This window comes from Cuculus canorus, chromosome 1 (assembly GCF_017976375.1).
Source record: "Cuculus canorus isolate bCucCan1 chromosome 1, bCucCan1.pri, whole genome shotgun sequence".
NCBI classification, from domain to species: Eukaryota; Metazoa; Chordata; class Aves; order Cuculiformes; family Cuculidae; genus Cuculus; species Cuculus canorus.
In genome coordinates this window covers 86,182,313-86,203,365 of record NC_071401.1, presented here as the reverse complement: position 1 = coordinate 86,203,365, position 21,053 = coordinate 86,182,313, and the positions used below count along the sequence as shown (strand labels likewise).

General features: G+C 35.4%; 1 protein-coding gene across 12 annotated transcripts in view; it reads left to right on the top strand.

The window, feature by feature from the left end:
- The window catches only part of DMD (dystrophin), a 1,193,355-nt gene that overhangs the window by 1,052,898 nt on the left and 119,404 nt on the right, over positions 1-21,053 (top strand). For all 12 annotated transcript variants that reach the window (XM_054050408.1, XM_054050369.1, XM_054050393.1 and 9 more), the window contains one exon: positions 12,088-12,166. In XM_054050408.1, coding sequence (XP_053906383.1) covers positions 12,088-12,166 — 79 coding nt within the window. The remainder of the gene's footprint in view (positions 1-12,087; positions 12,167-21,053) is intronic.

Sequence of the window (21,053 nt, the reverse complement as noted above, 5' to 3'; positions counted from 1 at the left end):
ATATGTTCTGGGGCAGGTGTAAAATAAAACATTTTTTACATGACAGTCTACTTACAGTCACCAAAGATACATTCCCCTTGGCACAAAAATGGTATATATTACCTGACCTTTCAGAAACAAATGGCATTTTCAGTGCAACATGTAGCTATTGTTTTAGTTTCACAAGATAAAAAATAGAAAGAAGAAAAAAGAAAAGGCAAAGAAACACATTAAAATCTTGTTAAGAGACAGCAGGACTTTACCTCAGGGATGGATTATGAAATATTAATAAGAGCATTTTCAAATAAAGTGCAAAAAAAAAAAGAAGAATGGATTTTAAACTGTTTAGAATTCAAAAAAATATAGAAAGGAATCAGTTCTATTTAAAAAATGTAATAATTAGAATGAAGAGAAATAACAGTATTTTAGCAGAGAAGCAAAAAGAAATAAAAAGGTTGTCATTTTTTATGCCTTTACAGTTGTATACTAAGGAAACCTAACTATGGTACACCTGGTGTTACTTTCCATACATGCCCTAAAGTGAAGATACAACGCCTAAAAGAAACAAACCTATCAAACAACCCTGTTAGGGTAGGAACAGTAGAGGGTTAGAGCCTAAAATGACTGAAGTTTCAGCAGCAACAGTATCATAATTAATGGGCCTTTCCTACTACGAGACGGTTAAACATATATTTAGACTGAGGATAACAAAATAATCAGATAACAGAAGATCAGTATTAAAAATGCAAGAGAAGGGTGGGGGCAATGTCAATATAGCCCTGCGAAACTTTCCTTTACATTTGAGATGCCTGTATACTATTTATAGAACCATCACAAGAGGGTAAATGTGTTCTAATGTGATGTACCCAAAGTCTAGAAGTGCCACTTGCTTTCTTAAGTGATGGGAGATGTTAACAGCCTCAAGACGCGTTTTGCAGGTCAGTGCCCTGTACTGCCCTGCTGCAAGTTGCTTTTCTATAAGCATTTGATGGAGAAAATTTAATCCCCAGCACATCTTTCATAAAGATTTCTCACTGAAGCTGATCTTTTCTGTAGTTTCTTGTCTCAATACAGATGCCTTCACTCATGCAAAACAGTAACTTTTGCCATTACTAATGTCAGGGAAATCTGTAAGTCTTCCTGTAGAGTAAGTTGGTACTTAGTATGACTTAGTATGACTTAGTTGGTACTTAGCATGACTGTGACTGAAGAGATAAGAATGCACCTCTTGAAAGTCACTTGAGGTAGAAATAGGAAAGAAAAAAGTATCAACTTAGTGCAAACAGTTACAGAGAGCACATAATTGAGTTATTTTACATTTCATATTATAAAGCAGTGTAATTTACAACTTTTTCCCTTTTTTTAAAGATGCTGAAACCTTCTTGATTTAAAATGGCTGAGGAATTATCTGTATGTAGAATTGATGAGACTGTCTGGAGATTAAAAGGGAAAGAAGGAGGAAAAGGGTAGAGATGAGCTTCTACCAAATCACACATGTTTCTATTGCCTTCAGTGGAGGAGACCATCATCATTAAAGATTTGCAGAAAATATGAGAGATGCTTATGAGTGTAACATGCTAATGACATTTTACAGTTCTGGAAAGATATGAACTTTTTCTATGAAATAGTACGTATGTTCATTTTTAGGAATAATTTGTATTCAACTGCATTCCATCCCTCTCCAGTAATCTGAATTTCTGATTTGTGGAACTAGGATTTCCCTTAGATTTGGTACAAGAGCACGTTGCATAAAAGGTGAAAAAAATTAGGGTTGTTATTGAAGGAATTACCCTTCTTTTCCACCCAGATTTGAAAAATAGGCTTCTCCTAATTTCCTCTGTTTCTCAGTAGAAACTTTAAGGGTATCTATCTTCATATGTAGGCTGTTTGTGACATTTAACATAAATAACATAGAAGGCACATGGCAGAATTCTTTTCTTATAAATAGCCCTCATCATAATTTATAATCCAGAACCCTCCAAATACCCTGTGTTTTTAGCACAATTAAATCAGATCTAATGATCAGATCACTGAAACAGCAGAAATTTATATATTTATAGCAGGAAAACAGATGACTGTAGTTATCATTTCAGATTCAGGCAAGTCCCTTAAATAAAATAATACAAAATTGTGTTCAAGGCAGAATCAGCCGTACAGAAGTGATTCTTAGCCGACATTGTCTGACCCGTGATCAAGGACATCTGAAAAGGAAGACGTTAATGACGAACAGTCTAGCAGTTCTTTATTATTCTTACTACTAGACTTTTTTCTGGTATATCATGAATCTATCGAAAAAATTTAAAGTAATGAGATCTTCACTTATACTCTGTGGACATGGAGAGCAGATTATTCTGGACAAGCTTTTGATGTGCTGGAGAACTTGTTCCTTTTTCCTGACTTCCCAAGACTTCTGTTACTCAATTTTAACTGCAATTTCTCACTCAACCCTTCACTGCAGGTCACCATCATTCAAGTTCATTTCCTGAGGCTCTCTCCAATTGATCTACATGTCTCTTGGTTACGATGCCTAGAGATGATCACAGTGTACTTCCTAAAAATCTTATGGATTATAAGTAATGCTGGAGGATGAATAGATTGCTACAAAAAAAAAAAAAAAAAAAAAAAAAAAAAACAAACAAACACCAAAAAACCCCGAAGAAACTTGTATGGAAACATTTCAAAGCATATAGCATGCAGGTGCCTTGATCTCAAAATCAAGATTTAATGTCAGAAAGATTATATGCCATGCTGAGCTCCATACTAGATGATTTTACTTACTACAGAACACATTTTGTCCCTAGTTGCAGGTGTCCAGTTCCCACTGACTTTGAAAATGTCAGACTGCATCAGTTAGATTTGTTTTAAGATCAATAAGCCTCCAGAGGTTCAGTGTAGCATACACATTTTTCTTTTCTCAGCTTACAATACAGAACTAAAAGTATATATACTTTCAGCTTTATGCCGAAGGCAGAACAGAAATCGCTGAATCTCTATAGGTCTGAGCTCTAAGGAGTATATTTTGTGGGGCTGTATAGAAGATACATAAAGAAAAGCTTTAAAACAGGGAACGACGGGAATGGAAAAGGTGCTGATTGATGACTTATGGGTAAGGATGAAAGAGCAGACCAGTATGAGTGAAGTTGTCATGGGTGTCTGCTATAGGCCACCTGACCAGGAAGAATGATTGGTCGAGACCTTTTACAGGCAGCTAGAAGTAGCCTTACGTTCACAGGCCCAGACCAACGACCCCATGGGGGACCAGACTGATTATCTGGTGGAGAGACAACACAGCAGGACATAAGCAATCCAATAAGTTCCTAGATAGCATTGATGAAAGCTTCATGACATACATGACAGAGAAGCCAATGAAGACAGATACTCTGTTGGACCTCATACTCACAAATAAGGAGGGGCTTATTGAGGAGGTAAAGGTCAAAGGCTTGGCTGGGCTGCAATGACCATGAGTCTGCAAGCTTGGACTTCAGGAGAGCAGAATTTGGCCTCTTCAGGGACCTGCTTGAAAGAGATGTATGGGATAAGGCCCTGAAAGGAAGAGAGGTCCAAGAAACTTGGTTGATACTCAAGGATTACCTTTTGTAAGCTCAAAACTGTTCCATCCTGAGTGTAGAAAGTCAGGAAAAAATGGCAGGATGCCTGTATGTATGAACAATTAGGTCCTGCCAAAACTCATGCAAAAAAGGACTATACAGAAAGTAGAAGCACTGGCAGGTAACATGGAAGGAACACAGAGACACTGTCTGAGAATTAAGGGGCTTGGTTAGGGCGTTTTTGAAGCTAATGAAAGTTGTGAATTGAAAACTTTTTACTTAGTATAGTGCCGTTTTGTGAAAAAATAGTAGAGAGACTTGTTTTGTATACTGTAAAATTATGCAAGGAATTTGGCAGAAAATAGTTGAGATCGATTAAATTTCATGCAAAAGGCAATATTAAAGGGTAATTCATGTGGCTGGCAAGTCAAGAATTGGAAATCTTTGTTACAGAAGTGCTCAGGAATGTAGGACTGCACAGCAATTTCTTGTACTTTTGAAAGGCTGAGTCTCTACTCAGCTCATATCAGTTTTATAAAATATTTTATATATAACAGAAGTGCTTGAATAGAAATGAGGAACATACAGTGATGTGAAAACCATTTCCCTTGCAGCACCCCCACCAACTTGTGTGATGGCTTTTATAGAAGCAATGGAGATGCTAAATGCTAGGCTTCCGATGGAGTATCTTTTATCCAAATTAAAACAAGTAATATTTTCTAAAATAACTGTTTCCTAAAGATGTTTGTTCTTAAGATTTCACAGGGTTTACAAGAGATTTATTCCTTTTTAATATGAATGGGTTTGTTGTTTAAACCATAAGACCTAACTGTCTTTCCTTAGGCATAGATATAAACAAAGCCTGAAGTTTACTGATTTAGGATTATAAAACAAAAGCCTAAGAAGCAATGGCTGATTATTCAAAGTAGACATATTAAATCAGGGAGGTTGTTCTTTGTTTTTTACTGTTTTCTAAGGCTCTGTGCACAAGCCTTTAAGATGTTTCCTGATTTTTTTATTATCTATTACACTCTTGTTTCATCTGAAGATTAAAAAAAAACAGTAATGTATCCTACTAGACTTTAGGATTTCTGTTTTTTACTGAAGGGTGAATTGCTTGAAGTCACTCAGATTTCAACCTGCTGAAGTATATAGTCCTACCATTTAGTCTTTATAACAGCTGTAAATGCCTGTGAATGACATTATGTTTATCTATTTTTTCTTTTACATAGAAAATAAGCACACGTCATTTTAATTTTTGGACTCAAGCTATTTCAGATTACAGAGCTTTTTGACAGGAAACTAATTGACCTTTCTTGTTTTTTCAACTCAGTAAATATCAAGACTTAAACCTGAAGATCAGCAGCTGACAATAATGACTATCAATTGGCTTTTTCCCAGCTGTTCCTCATTAACAGCACAAAGTTTGCTCATTTAAATCCATCTTTATATTCTAATATATAAGTAATAATGAGTACTTGAATTCAGTAGCTGTTGGAAGTACAGTGAGTAGGATCTTCCTGTTTATTGATTTGTAAAGAATAGCTTTGTACTGCTTTGGCACTTCTGAGTCAGTGAGAGAAAATAAAGAGGCTTTTCAGCTCTTGGGAGGGGAATTACTGGGTAACATTAAAGAGTCTTGTAGAAGCCAGTTTCCTTTGATATGCAGTCAAATTGGATGTGATTGGAGTCAAGGTCAGGAGACTGTGGAAATGCTGTGAATATGGTGGGGGAATTAAAGGGGCGTTATTTTAATAAGTATTGTATGTATGCATGCTTATTAATACAGAACATTGCCCTTTTCTTTTCAAGAGAACGGCCTTTGGTGAAGTAGATTTTAGAAAAGGAGATGGGGTGTCATTTTGCTGCTGCACTAAATATAGCTGTTTAGATGAGAATCCTTTTTTTTTTTTTTCCTATCTGTTCTTGCTGCTTTTCTTCAGAATCACAGACATATTCAACCATTCAACAACTGCCTTAACTCTTTATATTTTTAAACTAGCAATCTCATTTCTACTGCCTCATGTTACTAAGTAGCAAAAATTGTTAATCACACCTTCACATTATTTGCCTGTATTTGGGGTAGCATAATCACATAATTAATGTCTTTATATTATGCTGTATATGCCCTTAGATGACTTTACAAAAATGATATTATTCTGACCTTAGAAGAGTTTATACTGTTGCTGTGTTTTGAATGAATAATAATTTAAAGAAGTTGAGCTCAAATAAAAATGTCTAACTTTGCTGAGTGGGATAGGTGATATCTACCTGACCCCTCCACTCTTCCGTCAATGATTTTAAATAGAAATTTAAATAATTTGACAAAACTGAACTTAACCTATTTTCTCATATTTGAAGTCGTGTTCTTGATAGATTGAAAGGTTTTCTACTCTTTGCCTATATATGGTATATTTTATTCAGAAGTGAGAACATTCAGAGAAATCTGGTGAGGAAACGTTTCATTTTATTCTGAGGGGAAATTTAAAAAGAACAACAAACAAACATTTTTCTCTACACTTCATGCTAGTAGACCTGAGGAAGAGGGAGAATTTAAAAGATTTTTGCCATTGCGGTATTAATAAACCCCCACCAAAATAGCACATGACACTTTTAAGTCCTTTCAATGACGGCATGGTTTGGCTTAGATATAGGGGTACTATAAATCGCTGTTCATTTCCATTAGCATTAAAGACAAAAAGATCTTTCTTTCTAGAAAGTATAAAAGTCAACTTAGAAATTGCAAAGTGTGCAGAGCAAACAAAGAAGAGAAAAAAGTCACTTAATGCCTTACTTTGCTTAGCAAATTAAACTATTTCTAAAGAGATCCATCTAGAACTAAACCAAGGCGGACCCCGGGAGGCATAAGTTTTAAATGTATTATATACAATTGTACAGACTTATCACTAGCTAGTTTCATGTTTTTAACTACATTGACTTTTCAGTAATGTTGTCACTGGATTCACTTGAAGAGTTGTTTTGGCTTTTGCAGTTTTTTTTCTTGTTGTTGTTGGTTTTGTTATTTGTTTGGGGTTTGTTTGTATCTTTTAAGTCAATGCAAACAAATAACCACTCCATCCACAGAATGAGTTTTGATTCATTATTCTGTACGTTGTGTTTTCTGAAGCACTTGCATCTTTCTTGGCCTTTTAGGAGAAAATCAAAGGGTTGGTTTGTTTCAATTATGGTGACATGCTCACACTACAAGAGGCTAAGGGATGCTAATTTAACCCTTGTTTCTGTAATAGGCTGCTTTATTTCCTTGCTTATCAAATATTCTGAGAAAAAAGTTGCAAACATGCTTGCAGTCTAAAAATTAGAAAGAGAAGTTTTGGGTTTTTTTTACAGGAAATAGTCTTAGCAAGATAGTAGCACTTTCAAGCAGGAGGAGATAGGCATGTAATGTGTGCTTTTAGCTGTTTCACTAGCACGACCACAGTTGAAATAAAGTGTACTATAGTACAGCAGAAGTGTTTTTGTTATGGTGTAAATTAGAAAAAATTGTAGGTGTTAGTGCTATTTTGCCCAAGAGTGTGCATTTGAATACTTACCATACACATTGGCCAGTAAAGCCAAACGCAGTTATATTCTAGATCTCTTTAGGAAGCACTGTAAGAAGCAGTATTTAACTATATCAAGAAGGAAGATACATAAATAATGTTTAATAGATATCTAACATTGTAGTATTCTTGTGTGCTTTGCTCTTCATTTTTATTAAAGGGTGTGTCCAGACAGAAGACCGTTATAGAGAAGTGAATACACTTATACAGGTGTGATTCTGGAATTACAGTTCGGAACACAGAGAGGCCTCCTTCTGAATTGCCTCGATGCTAACAAGGGCGGAGGCATTCACCCATAATGTTCCCTGTTTGCCTGGTGTTTTTTTACTACATGTTATCACTAGCTTTGTTGCCCATTTCTCTGTGACCATTTAAGACTCGCAAATAAGACTTTTTCAATGAAATTCCTTGCAAATTTCATTGGATGTGAATTACCTAAGTGTGCTGAGCACAAACAGGCATTCAACCGGTCACCTTCACTCAGAGGATTGGAGCCATCCATTTTGCAGAGTACATTTTAGCTTAGTGATCAGAGATCATCTGCCCAAGAGGTAAGCTCCTCAGAGGTACCCCAAGTTTAGTTTCCTTTACTAAACTTGTTCAGTTGAACATCAAGGCTGTGGGAAAGACTGAGGCAGAAATAAGGCACAGTGCTAGACCTAATCTGGGGGTTATGTTGACCCAGGATGGAGTTTGTACATCTGAGAACACAAAATTCATAGATTGAGAGAGCATTTCTATAGCTCTTTGTTAAGACCACCCATTATTTGCAGGCATAACTTTAACAGCATGATGATGTGTGCTTCTTTCCTACATCACATCTTCCTGAATTGCTCAGCAACTCCAGCATGCCTTAATATTAATAGTTGGTGTTAGGTACAACATGGAAAATACTGAGAAATAAACAATTAAACTTAATTTTCCATCTTGCTCTAGGTCTGTTTTGCAGTGTGGGCATAAACACAAAAGAGCACTTTAGATGTAATGTTCCCAGTTGAAAAACAGGTAAAAAAGAGATAATCCAGTAGTAGACTCAAGTCAAATCCATCAAATACTTATTTGATTTCAGTGGAGCAGTTATAACAAGTGTGTTCAAGGTTGAACACCTACATTAGGTAAATTACTTGCAAACTATTCCTAACAACTACATGACACAGCTCTGCTTCTGTTATTGATTAAATTTGTTCATCTGCACCTGATTATTTATTCAATTCACATGTCTGTAGTCAAACGACAGGAAACAGAACTTCTTTCATGAAATCTCTTTAAAGGAGAGGATCTTTAAAGACTTTTTTTTTTTATTCATTCATTTGTTTAGCAGAAGCTGTTCATGTTCCATTTTAATATCACTTAAAATCAGTGTAGAATTTTTAATATTGCTATCTTCAGCTTCAAGTATAATGTTTACTGCACTACTGTGGTTCTTTTATTTGTTATGACTGAAAGAAGATAAATAGTGGGCTAAATAAATCATAGAAATGCATGTATCTTCAAGCATGCATCTTCAGTCAAGGAAAATAACAGTTCAAGCATCCCAATTACAGAAAATTTGATGTTGGTCTGTTAAACCCAAATTCTCCTATCTTGATTCAGATAAAGCAATAGCTGACTTTCTATAAAGTTTTTTTTTGTTTCTCCATAGTCCCATGTTAAATGTTATGTACTGGTTACAGTGCCTTTAAAATTGTTACTTTTTCCCATGTTAATCTGGCTAAGCTGATGCTATTGGGAAGAAACTATTGAAATCAGCAGACAAAAGATTTCCTTTGGCTATTGAGACACGGTAGTAGAGGGGAGGTATTTGCTAAACTTTGTTAACAGTATATATGTCTACTTCCATTTTGAGCAAAGGAAATCAATCCTTCAATTAGGTTAAAAATGTTGCTGTTCTCTTCACGCACAGCTCCAGTTTCTCACATCATTTTCTTCTAAGGAAAGCTGCACTTGGTTCAGAGCATAGCATAGAAAAATACATAGGTTACCGTTTCTGCTTATATTGGAGGAACGTACTTGACTTGGAGGGGAAAAAAAAAGACAGAATTTTAAATGTGGTAATTGGCTATGGCTTGCTTTTGAGAATGAAGAGTTAAAAAAAAAAAAAAATTACATGCCAGTCAGAATCTTTCTCAAGAATCGCAAATCAGTGGTGAAAACTTAGGTAGACATGATTTCTCTTCTCCAGATAGTTAACGTGCAAGCCATAAAGCCAAATATAGCTCTGGTTTTACTGAACCAGAGACACATTACTCTGTAACTTTAAGTAACCATTGTTCAGGTTGGGTTTTTTATTGTTCACAATAACCCCAGTCATTATGGGTTCAAATTCTGTTTTTTTTTATCATTTACACCTTAGTCTAAAAAGTCATAGAGACTAACTGCAATAATCTTCCTTGCTCTGCTGTCAACATGAGTTCATTCTTTTGGCACCTAAATGGTAGTATGCTGATATATCAACAAGTGATATTTCTTGGCAGCCAAGTGGGATAATTTTTATGTTCTCAGGTAATATTTCCTGGAGAATACTCAAGATTTCCCGGTGTTTTTATTCATCTCTGTATTGACAAAATCTGACTCTAGGCAGAAGTATCCTGGCTCAGATCCAAGGCTGTTCAGTTTGGAAGTTTACCCTAAAGTGTGTAAGGTAGTTTATTTCACTAGATGTGCATATAGGGCTAAAAAATCTCACTTCAGTTTTGTGCAGCTCAAAGATCACATGGATATTTTGAAGTGATTGAGATTCTCAGTATAAGACCATTTAAAGCTGAACTGTGAGCTTGCAGTCATCACACACACCAAAGGGTTCCCATTCTGACCACAGGCTGGATGTTGTCATTCTCCTATATGAAACACTGCTCCCTGCTGTGTATTTGTAAAGCTCTCGCTCTCTATTTAGAGCTTCTGCATGCCTGAAAGTATTTCTTCCATCTTAGTTAACTTATTGAAATGTATTAATATAAAGGAATGCTTCTTTACTAACCAGTAATGTCCTTATGACAAAATAGGTATGTTATGAGGTTTATTTTAAGAGGATTCCAAAAAGCATACATAATTCCATTAACATTTTTCCAGTATTTTTTTATTTGCATGTGTTTGGTTTTAGTATGTTTAAACTTATATTCCTAGTCATCACTGAAAGGCCATTTCTTGATTAGCAATAATATCACATTTGTTTATGCTTCTCTACTTAACCTAATGATATTGATAACTAGAGGCAGCCTTTTAATTGATTTCAAAGCACTTGCATTCTTCCCTAGCTTGTATCTATGCTGTGAATTAGGTGTGAACTCAAGCCCAAAGCCAGTCCCTAGTGTGAAGAATTGCTTAACAGAACATCTGTCCATGCAATTCACTCTAGGCTTAAACAGTCTTTTACTCAGCCTTCTGCCCACAGTTTCAGAAGTTATCCAGAGTTCAGTCCCTTCCTAGGCTTAGTTTTGTCTAGCTAAGCAATCAGCAAGATTGAACAGAAAAAGAACAGGTCATAGGACTGAGCCAGAGTGTGACTGCCTTAAACCTACCAATATAAAGTTGCTTTGTAAGCAGTTCCTGAATCAAGAAAACAGTATAAACAAGAACAAAGACTATGTGGTGATATGCTAGTAGTTGAGCTATGTGGGGAGGTGCCTGTCAACAGGGACTAACAAAAAGTCACATTGATCTTGTCTGTGTATAGGAAGCCGGAGAAAAGAACACATAAAATTGGAGGAAGCTGCAGGAAAAATCATCTGAAAAATGGCTTAAGGAAAGAAAGCAGGGCTCTTTGGTCATAGTGTCAGTTTTGAAACTGTAAACAAAGAATTCATATCCTGATGTTAAATTTCTATTTTATTTAGTGAAAAAAGATTTTGGCGGCTAGGTGTTATTTAGAAAACACACACAGCCATATGAAAGAGATAGTAAATTCTGCCATTGTTTTTCTTTCTAAGTAATCATGTCCATTTATTATATGATTGCTCCTCCAAATATTTAAGATGTGGATTTTTACTCATGCAACCTATTTATTTTGTTGTTAAGTATCTCAGTTAGGTCAATAAACAGACCAATCACTCTTACATCCTGTTTTGCCAGTGTTAGTACAACACTTTTTCTTACAGGCAATATTTTAAGTTAAGTGAATCTGCTTCTTATCAGTTATTTTACTTAATGCATTTCTAAAATATTCTATCGTTATTTTCAAACATTCTTCCTTGCTTTGCCTAATCTTTTTCTTAGGCCTAACTTAATGTTGGCATCCCTTTAGCATATAGGCTATAAAGATGTTGGTAGCTGTCATTCATACAGTATGGAATCTTACAGCAACCATCCACTCTTGGCAGCTTGCTCGATGCTTAACTCCGCAGGGATTTTCAAGGGTAAAGATAAAGCCAGTCTTACAATGAGCAGCTGTGTTTTCATGTAGTACATCAACCCAACAAAACATTAAGAAAAACATGTTCTTCAAAGGAGTCTTCTAAGCAGAGGGTCAAAGGGCTAGTGTTTGACTGATTAAAAGAACAGAAAAATATTTGTATCAGATGCTTGTTGGTTATTCTTGTTTTAGCACTCAATTAAATATGGTTATCATGTCTGCATTAGAAGAGATTACTTTTTAAATGCTAATTTATAATACAATACTCTCAAAAAGTACACTTGAAGTAGCCCTTTAAAAGTATTAATATAGGGAAATGTTTCTGACTTCAATATTGGCAAGCAACAGACATATTTTCTTTGGTACATAACGTCAGGCCAATTTGCTATACATTTATTTATTAGCCTTTTCATTTTCAACTTGTTCTAGCATCAGTTAAAGTTGGAGGGGGGGAAACCACAAAAACCCAAACACAAATCATTTTTTGACCTTCTCTCTCTTGGATAAAACACATTAAATATCAGTTAAGCCCTAAGGGTTAACAATTGTTGCAGGAAACTGCTTAGAATGTTCTATAATGAAAAAAACTATCTGACTATATTTGCTACTTGCTATTTGTTTAGAAAAAAGTCGGTTTTTTTTCTTTTAACAGGTGGCCATTGATGAGCGCATCAGGCAACTGCATGAAGCTCACAGGGATTTTGGCCCCACTTCCCAGCATTTTCTTACCAGTGAGTAATCTCCAATTTTTCTTGCTCAGTTTGCACAAACACAATGAATTGATGTTTTTGTAGCCACATGCTGGTTGTCATTGCTATGCATTCTAATTTAGACTGTATTATGTTTTTAATTTTTTCATTTCTGGGCGCCAAAGGTTTAAATAAGTTTATATAGTCCAGGGTAAAAAAGAAAGTATCTCACAGTACGAAGTCTGTTTGTACATCTGTAAATGCAAAGCTGCTCTTCTTTGTTTAAAATTTTGCCTTAGGACTAGGATACTAAATTTATTTTAAAAATTCTAAGAGTTTCTGCTTATTGTAGATAATTCATTATTATGGAAAGGATTTAAAAAAATACTACATTTGTTTTATCTGTTCAAAGAAATATTCTCCTTCAAAAAGGGGCAAAATAAAACCTGTAAGAAAAATATTCTGCACGATTTGATCACTTAGCAAAGCAGTGAGAGGATCAAAACCATAGTGGGAAAATTTGGCAGAAGGATGGCAGCTAAGTAAACTTTTTACAACACTGCACAAAATATAATTGCGAGTAATATTCCCACTCCACCTCCACACACACTCTTTTATCAAGGATGTTTTGAAGTACGCCGAAAGACAACTTGAAACACCTTCAAAGCTCCCAGGCAGTGACTAAAGTGAAGAATCTTAAAGGCTGTGTCTTTTCTATTGTACTTCAATTAAGGAAAGCAAACAATAAAACTTTATTTAAGAGATTATATCAGCAGAATAGAACACAACCACAGGATAATGGTTTCCTACATGCAGAGGGACAAGCTATCTAGACATCAGAAATAGATGTTACTATTATTGCTTAGCTACGTTAACAGTGGGGTAGAGGACAAACTTTCCTTCAGCTCATACTGCACTGTAATTTTATTGGTTAACATTTTTCCACTGAAAATCTCAATGGGAAACTGAAAATTCTCAGTGGGGTGAACTGCTGATTCAATACCAGAGTTGATGTTGGGCCATATAAGCACAATGCAGGGTCACATTGATTCAACCCTGCATTTCATTTTATCAGGTTATGATCCTATGAAGAAATAAACCCTTTATTTTGTAATTTCTACTTCTTTTTTTCAGCGTCTCTTTTAATTTACTTTTAATCACTGGAATAATTTGTCAGCTGAATATATTTAACTGCAAATCAGACTTGTCAAGAATGAATGTGTGGAAGTTATGCGTATATTACACAAACTGTAGGCAAGTGCCTGTTTTTTTTTAATGACATACAGTGCGTTCCTGGTGAAAGAATAAGTTTGAAGGGTAAATTATGCAAACCTATATTGCAGTCTGGAAGACATTAGAGTGACCTGAACTATGTTATTACACTGAACAGCACATCATTGTTCTGTGCCAGTGCTTAGTGCAGCCAGACAACTTGTGTGATGGTTATGTCTTAGGTCCAATCTGCCTGATTATTGATAAACTAGATCAATCTAAAAAGTTGCTCAGTGTTATGATAGTCACCCCTTTAGGCCACCCAGTATTAGTTAAGCACTAAGACAATACATTATTCTGTGTACTAACCAGAGCCAGCAAAGAGTGGAAATTATTCTGGACAGTTCTCACCACTGGAGGATTGCTTTAGGGAAAAGGAGACAGGTGAAAACATGTTGACTTTGGGAATAGCAAAATCACTGAGGAAAAAATGGACATCAGTGTTCATTCTTAGATATGCATGCAAATATATTTGTACGTGTGCATGCAGAAGTTATGTATTTGAGGCACTGAAAACATCTACAGAATCCTTCCCAAGTATTAAAGTCATTGATAAGTGCCATTGCATCTATCATTCCTATCTTTCATAGGCATAAAATTCCTTGATATTATCTATTATTACTACACTTGAGGAAAATGTTGTGCTTTTAGGTGCTTTACTACCTCTGCTTCATTCTTAGACTGATGAAAGCACATCTCTTGGAGAGGTAGCACTGCAAGATAGAGAATGCCAGTGTCTTTGCTATCTAGCACTAGTCTTCTTTCTGTATCTGTGCTTTTGGGGATGAACAAGTCAAATATAAGGGCTGTGAAACAGAATTGGGCAGGTCAAATGAAGGTGAATTTAATGGCTTGTAAATAGTCTTTCAACACATAGCAAACTGAGTCCCAGCTGGATCAGTCTAGCTGTGGCAACAACAGTGAAAAGAGAATCGTGGTAATTCTGTTCTCTGGTTTTTATTTCATAAGCTCAACTCAGACCATTTTTACTGATACACACATAATATCAAAGATAAGTGTAATAAATAAGGAAAATAAGCAATTTATTAGCTATTTCATACCTAATTTATATACCAGTAATAATCATTTCATCCTCTCAAATTCAGCACCAACTTTCCCTCTACCATATGTGCTTGCATCTTAAAATGCAAGCGATGATCTTCAGCTCTCACCTGCGTTTATATACTTGTGCGAATAATTGCCCTGTGAGAGCTGATCTGCCTTTAAGTTGTTCTGCAAAAAGGATGGTACTGTAGTCAAGTTGACATTAAATCAATGACTGAATTACCTTTCTCTCCTATCTGGATGAAAAAAAAAATATGAGCTGCTAATCTGCATTAATGGGAGGGATTATCTGTTTTTTATTTTATATAGAGGAATTACAGCATCATCTGTCAGTTTCTGCTTGGCTGGAACTGAAGCTGCACAGGGCTATTGAAAACGTAGCTTAAAAGTAATGGGGCAGTGATGCAGGGACCCCGTATTTGTCAGGCCCTGTGCAGGCAAGGAATCAAGTGGTAGTCCCTGTTTCTAAGCACTTTTAGCCTGTTATAACTAGTTCTGAGAGAGGTGGGAGGGCAGGTGTGAGCCAGAGAGATATGGAATGAAACAGAGGAGAAAAAAATAATAATAAATAAAAAAGGTTCCTCTTTTGTAAAATCTTATTTTAGGGACAATTTTTCTCAATCTTCCTTTCATGCAGTTTGACCTTCTCTTTCCACTCTTTGTTCTTCTAAATGTCCAGCTGATAGTCTGTGTTTATACTGTGGGGCACGTTAGCATGTTGAAGTAACTGCATGAAGTAGTGCTCAGCTATGACTGGCAATTGCCTACAAGCCTGACTGGGAGATCCCAGGCACTGTTTGTGATTCCCAAGAGAACACAGGCTTTCATCAAGGTGAATTTCCTGGAAATAAGAGATACAGGAATAACATTTAGGTTTGCAAGTCTGAAAGGCTGATCTTACGCCTAGCTAACATTGTGACTTGTATTTCCCAGCCTACCAGCTTCTGCTACCTGGATATATCAGTACCAGAGCTGTAAATCTGCATACCTAAATATACGCTGGGAACTATATTTTAACTGGAGATGCCTAACTATGCCTCTAAGTTTTAGGCTACTATGCATGAACAGTACTGACCTCAACACGCAACGAAGCAGCTATAGCAGCTTTCATTCAGAAAGGTTATAAATGCTGGAACCAACAGCTTGTATTGTAATCTGGCAATAGGAGGGCATCTGCTGCATTTTGTTTCACACAACTGTCGCTTAAAAATAAAAAATATGATCACAGGAGTGGGCTATGTAACCTAGGTTTCTCCTTCTCCGGGTAATCTCAAAGCTGTTAAGGCTCAGATCCGCTTTTTCTTATTTCTTCTTTCCATGCCTTTGTGTTTTCCTTCAGTTATTTAAGACACTCTCCTGAGAAACAGGAGTTATGGGTCTAAATTCCTTCAAGCTGGGAGAGAAGTAAAGTTCTCATATCTCCCACATTCTGGGTGAATGCTTAAATTACTATGCAAAGCAAAGATTAGTGAAGTTCTTTCTTGCACAGGCAGGCATCTTTAAAAGGGCAAGTCCTGCCAATTAAGACATTTCACTCTAAAAATGACAAGGCTCTAGGACTCTTATGTCACTTTAGCTATCCACCTGATAGACTATTTGCTAGTGCTAACAGCTTTATCTTTCTTATTTCTCACTGCATAAATTATATTATATTGTCTTGCAGCTATCACTTTTGACATGCAGAGACTGAAGGCTATATCCATTCATCCATGTCTTTTGGATATATGATTTAATATTTTTAGATATCACATTGAATATTTTGAGCAGAAAATATTATCAGGTAGTAATATAAAGATACAACGTAAGTGGTCACAAAAGAATCAGCTTAACTCTTAAGAATTCTATGGAAGCAAATGGATTTTATTATTGCATTGAAATATGGTTATATTGCTAGAGGAGCCTGAATGCTAGAAAAATTTTTTTCTCAACTTTTATACAAATGTATAATAACTGTGTGTGCTTTTGAAAAAGGAAGAAAGAAAGCTATTAAAGTACTAGCAAAAACATTCACTTCACAGTTCTTGTTATTATCATTGTGAAGTTGTAGCAGCACTGGGCACCAATTTAACCTTAAGACTTGTGTGATGTGTAAATCAGGTTTAAACTTAGGGGAAAATGTCTTCAGTCCATTTCTTCCTTGTTCAAAATACTGTGACCACACCTACAACTTCAGGTACCGGAGCCTTTGACGAAGGGTTTTTAGAGAAATACAACAGTAGCATATTTTCAGAGAATCTCTGTAGTCTTATTTTTGGAATAAAACTTGTAGAATCAATTTCACGGTGAAAGTATGTCATCAGGTCATATGATCACCAGTCCTTCTCTTATGGGCTTTGTTTTTTCTATTATATTTTCTTCTCAGGAAAATGGCAGAGACTTTCTTCATAAAACTTAATAATATATTTGATTCACAATTAAATAGGATTTATGGAGTTCCAGGTCTACACATGTGATGCCCTCTTTCCTGCAGTTTTGCCTGAAATGACTGTTTCCACTATAGTACATTGAGATAAAAAAATCTGCATAAAATTATAAAGTCGATTTTCAAATTATGATGTTCTCTGCATCTCTTTACCTGGAAGCAAGCAATTTCTCCTTGTAATTAATATCCTGTCTTTGTGAAAATAAATCTTCCAATAAAAAAACTCCTCAGAATGGTAGTTAAAAATAATTCACTCTAAATCTCTCTTGTTTCTTTGGATTTCATTTGTGATCAGTTTTAAAGTGCTGCATAGTGTTTATTTTAAGGTGGACGTTTGGAGTTAGGGGAGTGGTCAGGAAAACCAATGTCTTATTTTATTGTGGCAGACTAGTAAATTTCTGTATTTTATCTTTGGTTGGTAGATAAGCCTATATTCTGCAATAATAAATAATTTGCAAGTAGTCAATTTTTTTTTACTTTTAATGAGTATATTAATCAAAAGATAGGTTATTGTCTATTGTACTTTTTTCCACTGAAATTAGTATGTTGCTAAAACAGAATCTTCCCCCCCACCCCCCCATTGTATTATAATCTTTCTGGAGGAACATTGGATCTGTGAAGCCTAAACAAAATTTACTTCATTTTTTACACTGCCAATTTTAACTCTGTCATTTAAGCATGTGCCAGTGTTCAGTTTAGGACATTCCTTTGTCCTCATGCTCCAGGACTGCTGTATAATAGACATATTTGATATGTACATATTAGAATTTTTCTCTTATGTTTTGCTGTGTGAGACATGGAATATTTACCAATGATTTATTTTTCTATTTATCTAATTCCATTTGCACAAAAATCACCTCCAATTTGTTTAGGTCATTTTATGACCTTATTTGATGAGCTGATTTGAGATTTTATTTTTAAAAGCATAAGAATACAACAGAAGTTAGCGATATGAAATACTTTAACTCCGATGCATAGATATAGACTATATCATTTTGCTCTATTTCATGAACTATTTTTTTATTAAACAAGTAGATGCTTGTATTTATGCCATTTTACAGCAGTATGACTTTTAAAAAAATGAGCATTGGTTGGTTTTTATATTTTGCATTACAAGTGCATTTGGAAACTTGCAAAAAATGATTAAAGTTGTGCATTATTTAGGTTGTATCATATAATGTTGACCCTAGGCTGCAGGTGAGAAAGCTTGAGTTGGCCAGGGAACACAGAATAGAAGGGCCTCTTTTATAACCCTTGTAAAATGACCGTCACTATAATCAGACCTGACAACATGCTGAACTCTTTTGTGACTAGTAATCCCTTCTTCAAATTGATTATAAGCGTTCTGGAAATGGTATATTCAGTAAATGTCAGCACGTGTGCTACAGCGACAGACGGTGATGCTAGCGTTGCAGGGAAGTAGAGTTTGCTTGGGTTTAAGAACAGCAGAAGCCAAGCCAAGAAGGAGCGCTCTACCTCCAAAGTGCCCATGAATCCATTCACGTGTGCAGCGCTGCTAGCTAGGGCTTGGAGTAGTATAGACTCTATGCTGTGTAGTACTGTTGAATGACAGGTGTTGATTGGTGTTCCTTCTGCCTTCTAACGTCTAAATTGCGTAGTCAGTGTATTCTGACATCAGTTTCTCAACTACACAGTGCAATCTCAGTGCTACACAAGGCAATCTGATTGTTCTGCAGTCTCACCTAGTGCAATAATAAATTCATAAAAGAATTCTCTATAAATCCAGGGGAGGGCTTGTCATACGTTATGCAGGTGTACCGACATCTATTGCAAAGGTTCTCAAAGAACTCATAGATTATGCAGACACTTCTACTGTGCCACTGTCAAGCAGGCATACCTATTGGAGATGGCATCCTGCCAACATATATCATGAACTGATTATGGAGAGGAAGCATTGCTTTAGCATAATTCAGGAAAAGAAACATAAGCTCTTTATAGTCCGTGGAGAGCAATAGTTTCTCTTTTCTTAAGGTCTCATCTGAAAATAATTGGAATGGTAATCAACGAGTCTTCCTTGAAAGGCTAAAGTAACTTACACAGATGTAATTCTTGGTAGATTAGAGCCTTTCCAGTTGCAGAGATCCGTATTTACTCCATACCTTACTGCAGGGGAAATAATTGGTATGAAAACAAACTTTATATGAATAAATAAACAAATTCCTAGGTTTGTTTGGATGAAGGTACTGATGATGATAATACCAGGTAGAACAATATATGTCATGCAGGTAGAATTCCTAGATGAATCATTGAATTATTAGCATTATTAAAATGTGACTATAATAAAGCACCTTGCTGAGTCACAGCTACTATGGCCACAAGACAGATAGTGCTGGTCTTGATCACGAACATACAAATGACCTCAGCTTTGACTACCATGATGCTGAAAGGCATATATAATGAATAAAATTGATTTATAAGAAAAAAATATTGAGAAGATATATATGTAAACAGTCTATGGTGTATGAGTGCTAGGTAGTGCTACTTTGTGGGTTTTGTCCTAAAATTTTTCCAATACTTTAACCCGTAGTGACAAATAAACATCAAAAGATTTTCTTTGTATTTAGAACTGAAAATGTACACTGATGATGTTACACAGTGACTAGAAGTGTGTGCTGACTACACAGATAGCACTGAGAGTAACTTTTATGTGTGGACATTACAAGTTTACTCTTTGAATAACTTGAGGAGATATAGTTTTCTACTAGTAAGCATACATGTGTATTTCATTGTTTGTAGTACTAAAGTAAAGTATTTAGTGGTGGTTTTTTTATCAACACAATATCAACACAGATAATATACTGTCATCCTACTTAATATTTCATTCAGATCCCTGCACAGATTAAAATACTGCTGAAGTTCAGAGAGCCAGCATGCTACTGCTTCATTATACATTCTGCAAACAAACAAGGATGTGGTCTTACCATCAAGAATGCATTCACTTCTGTTGAAATGGCAAAGCAAATCCCAGATGTTAGCACATCAACAGAAAGAAATAAAACTCCAAAATTATGCAACCATTAAAATGTATATCAATGCAAATAAAGTATAGAGAAGTTTAAATTTGTTCTTAAAATGCCCAATATTTTGTCATAGTTACTTAATTTCAGTCAGTGGCATTGCAAGTAGCTGGGTGTATGGTAATGGGTTCTTAAGCTGCGCAGGCTAGAACAATAAAACACTTCTGAATTACACTTAGCAAACAGGAAAATGTTTGCTTCTTGAGTTCTGTAGCACACAGACTCATTAAAAAGTCTTTGCCAGCAAGAGTTTTTAGATTGGTGACTAAAGTGGTCTTAACCAGGAATTAAATAGTGCAGGTAATGGACATGCATATCTTTGTAATGGGTAGTAAACCTGCACTGGTAACCAGAGATAAAAAACAGCTGTTCTCAGCTTCTGGGTTTCTGCCAAAAATGAAATTATTATTCTCTTAGCATAGCTGTAAAAAGTACTGCATATTTTGTGAACTTAAATTTATGCAAGGCTAGAATCATCCAGGAAAGCAGAAGTATATTACAGACAGCTTCACAGCAATTTCTTGAAGGAACACTAAATCCAATTATGCAGAACATCACAGAATTGTTTGTTATTCCTAAAGCGCTTAGTTCTCATGAAAGGAAAGTATTTGTTCCTCTTCTAATGTATCAAGAACGCTATCATATGTAAGATTCTGTGATAATAAATTATGACTGCAAAGCTTTTACTGAGATTGATTCAGAAGCAAAAGAAGAAATACACCTTCCAAAACATACGCAGTAATCCATTCTGTCCTTAGGTATTTAATTAAAAACAAATCTTAAAGTGGAAGACCTGTAGCTTGATGGTATTGCCATTGGGAATATTAATGATTGTTTGGGAAAGAAATATGCAAGACAGTAAATTTTTATTTAATATTGAAGGGTATTTTGTTTACAAAAAATATAACTGTATAATCTTATTTGACTTAATCCTTTGATAATGAAAATTCCCACGGGAAAGAAAATTTACTATTGTCACTGAGTAGGTACTTTGAAACTATTTAATGGACTACATGTTAACACAGTTTAATATTACTGAATAAAAACATACAAAGAAATGACCGAGCAAGGCATAGTGTAAAATGAAATCGTATTTGTATTTGAAATTGCACATGGTTCTGTGCTTCTGTAG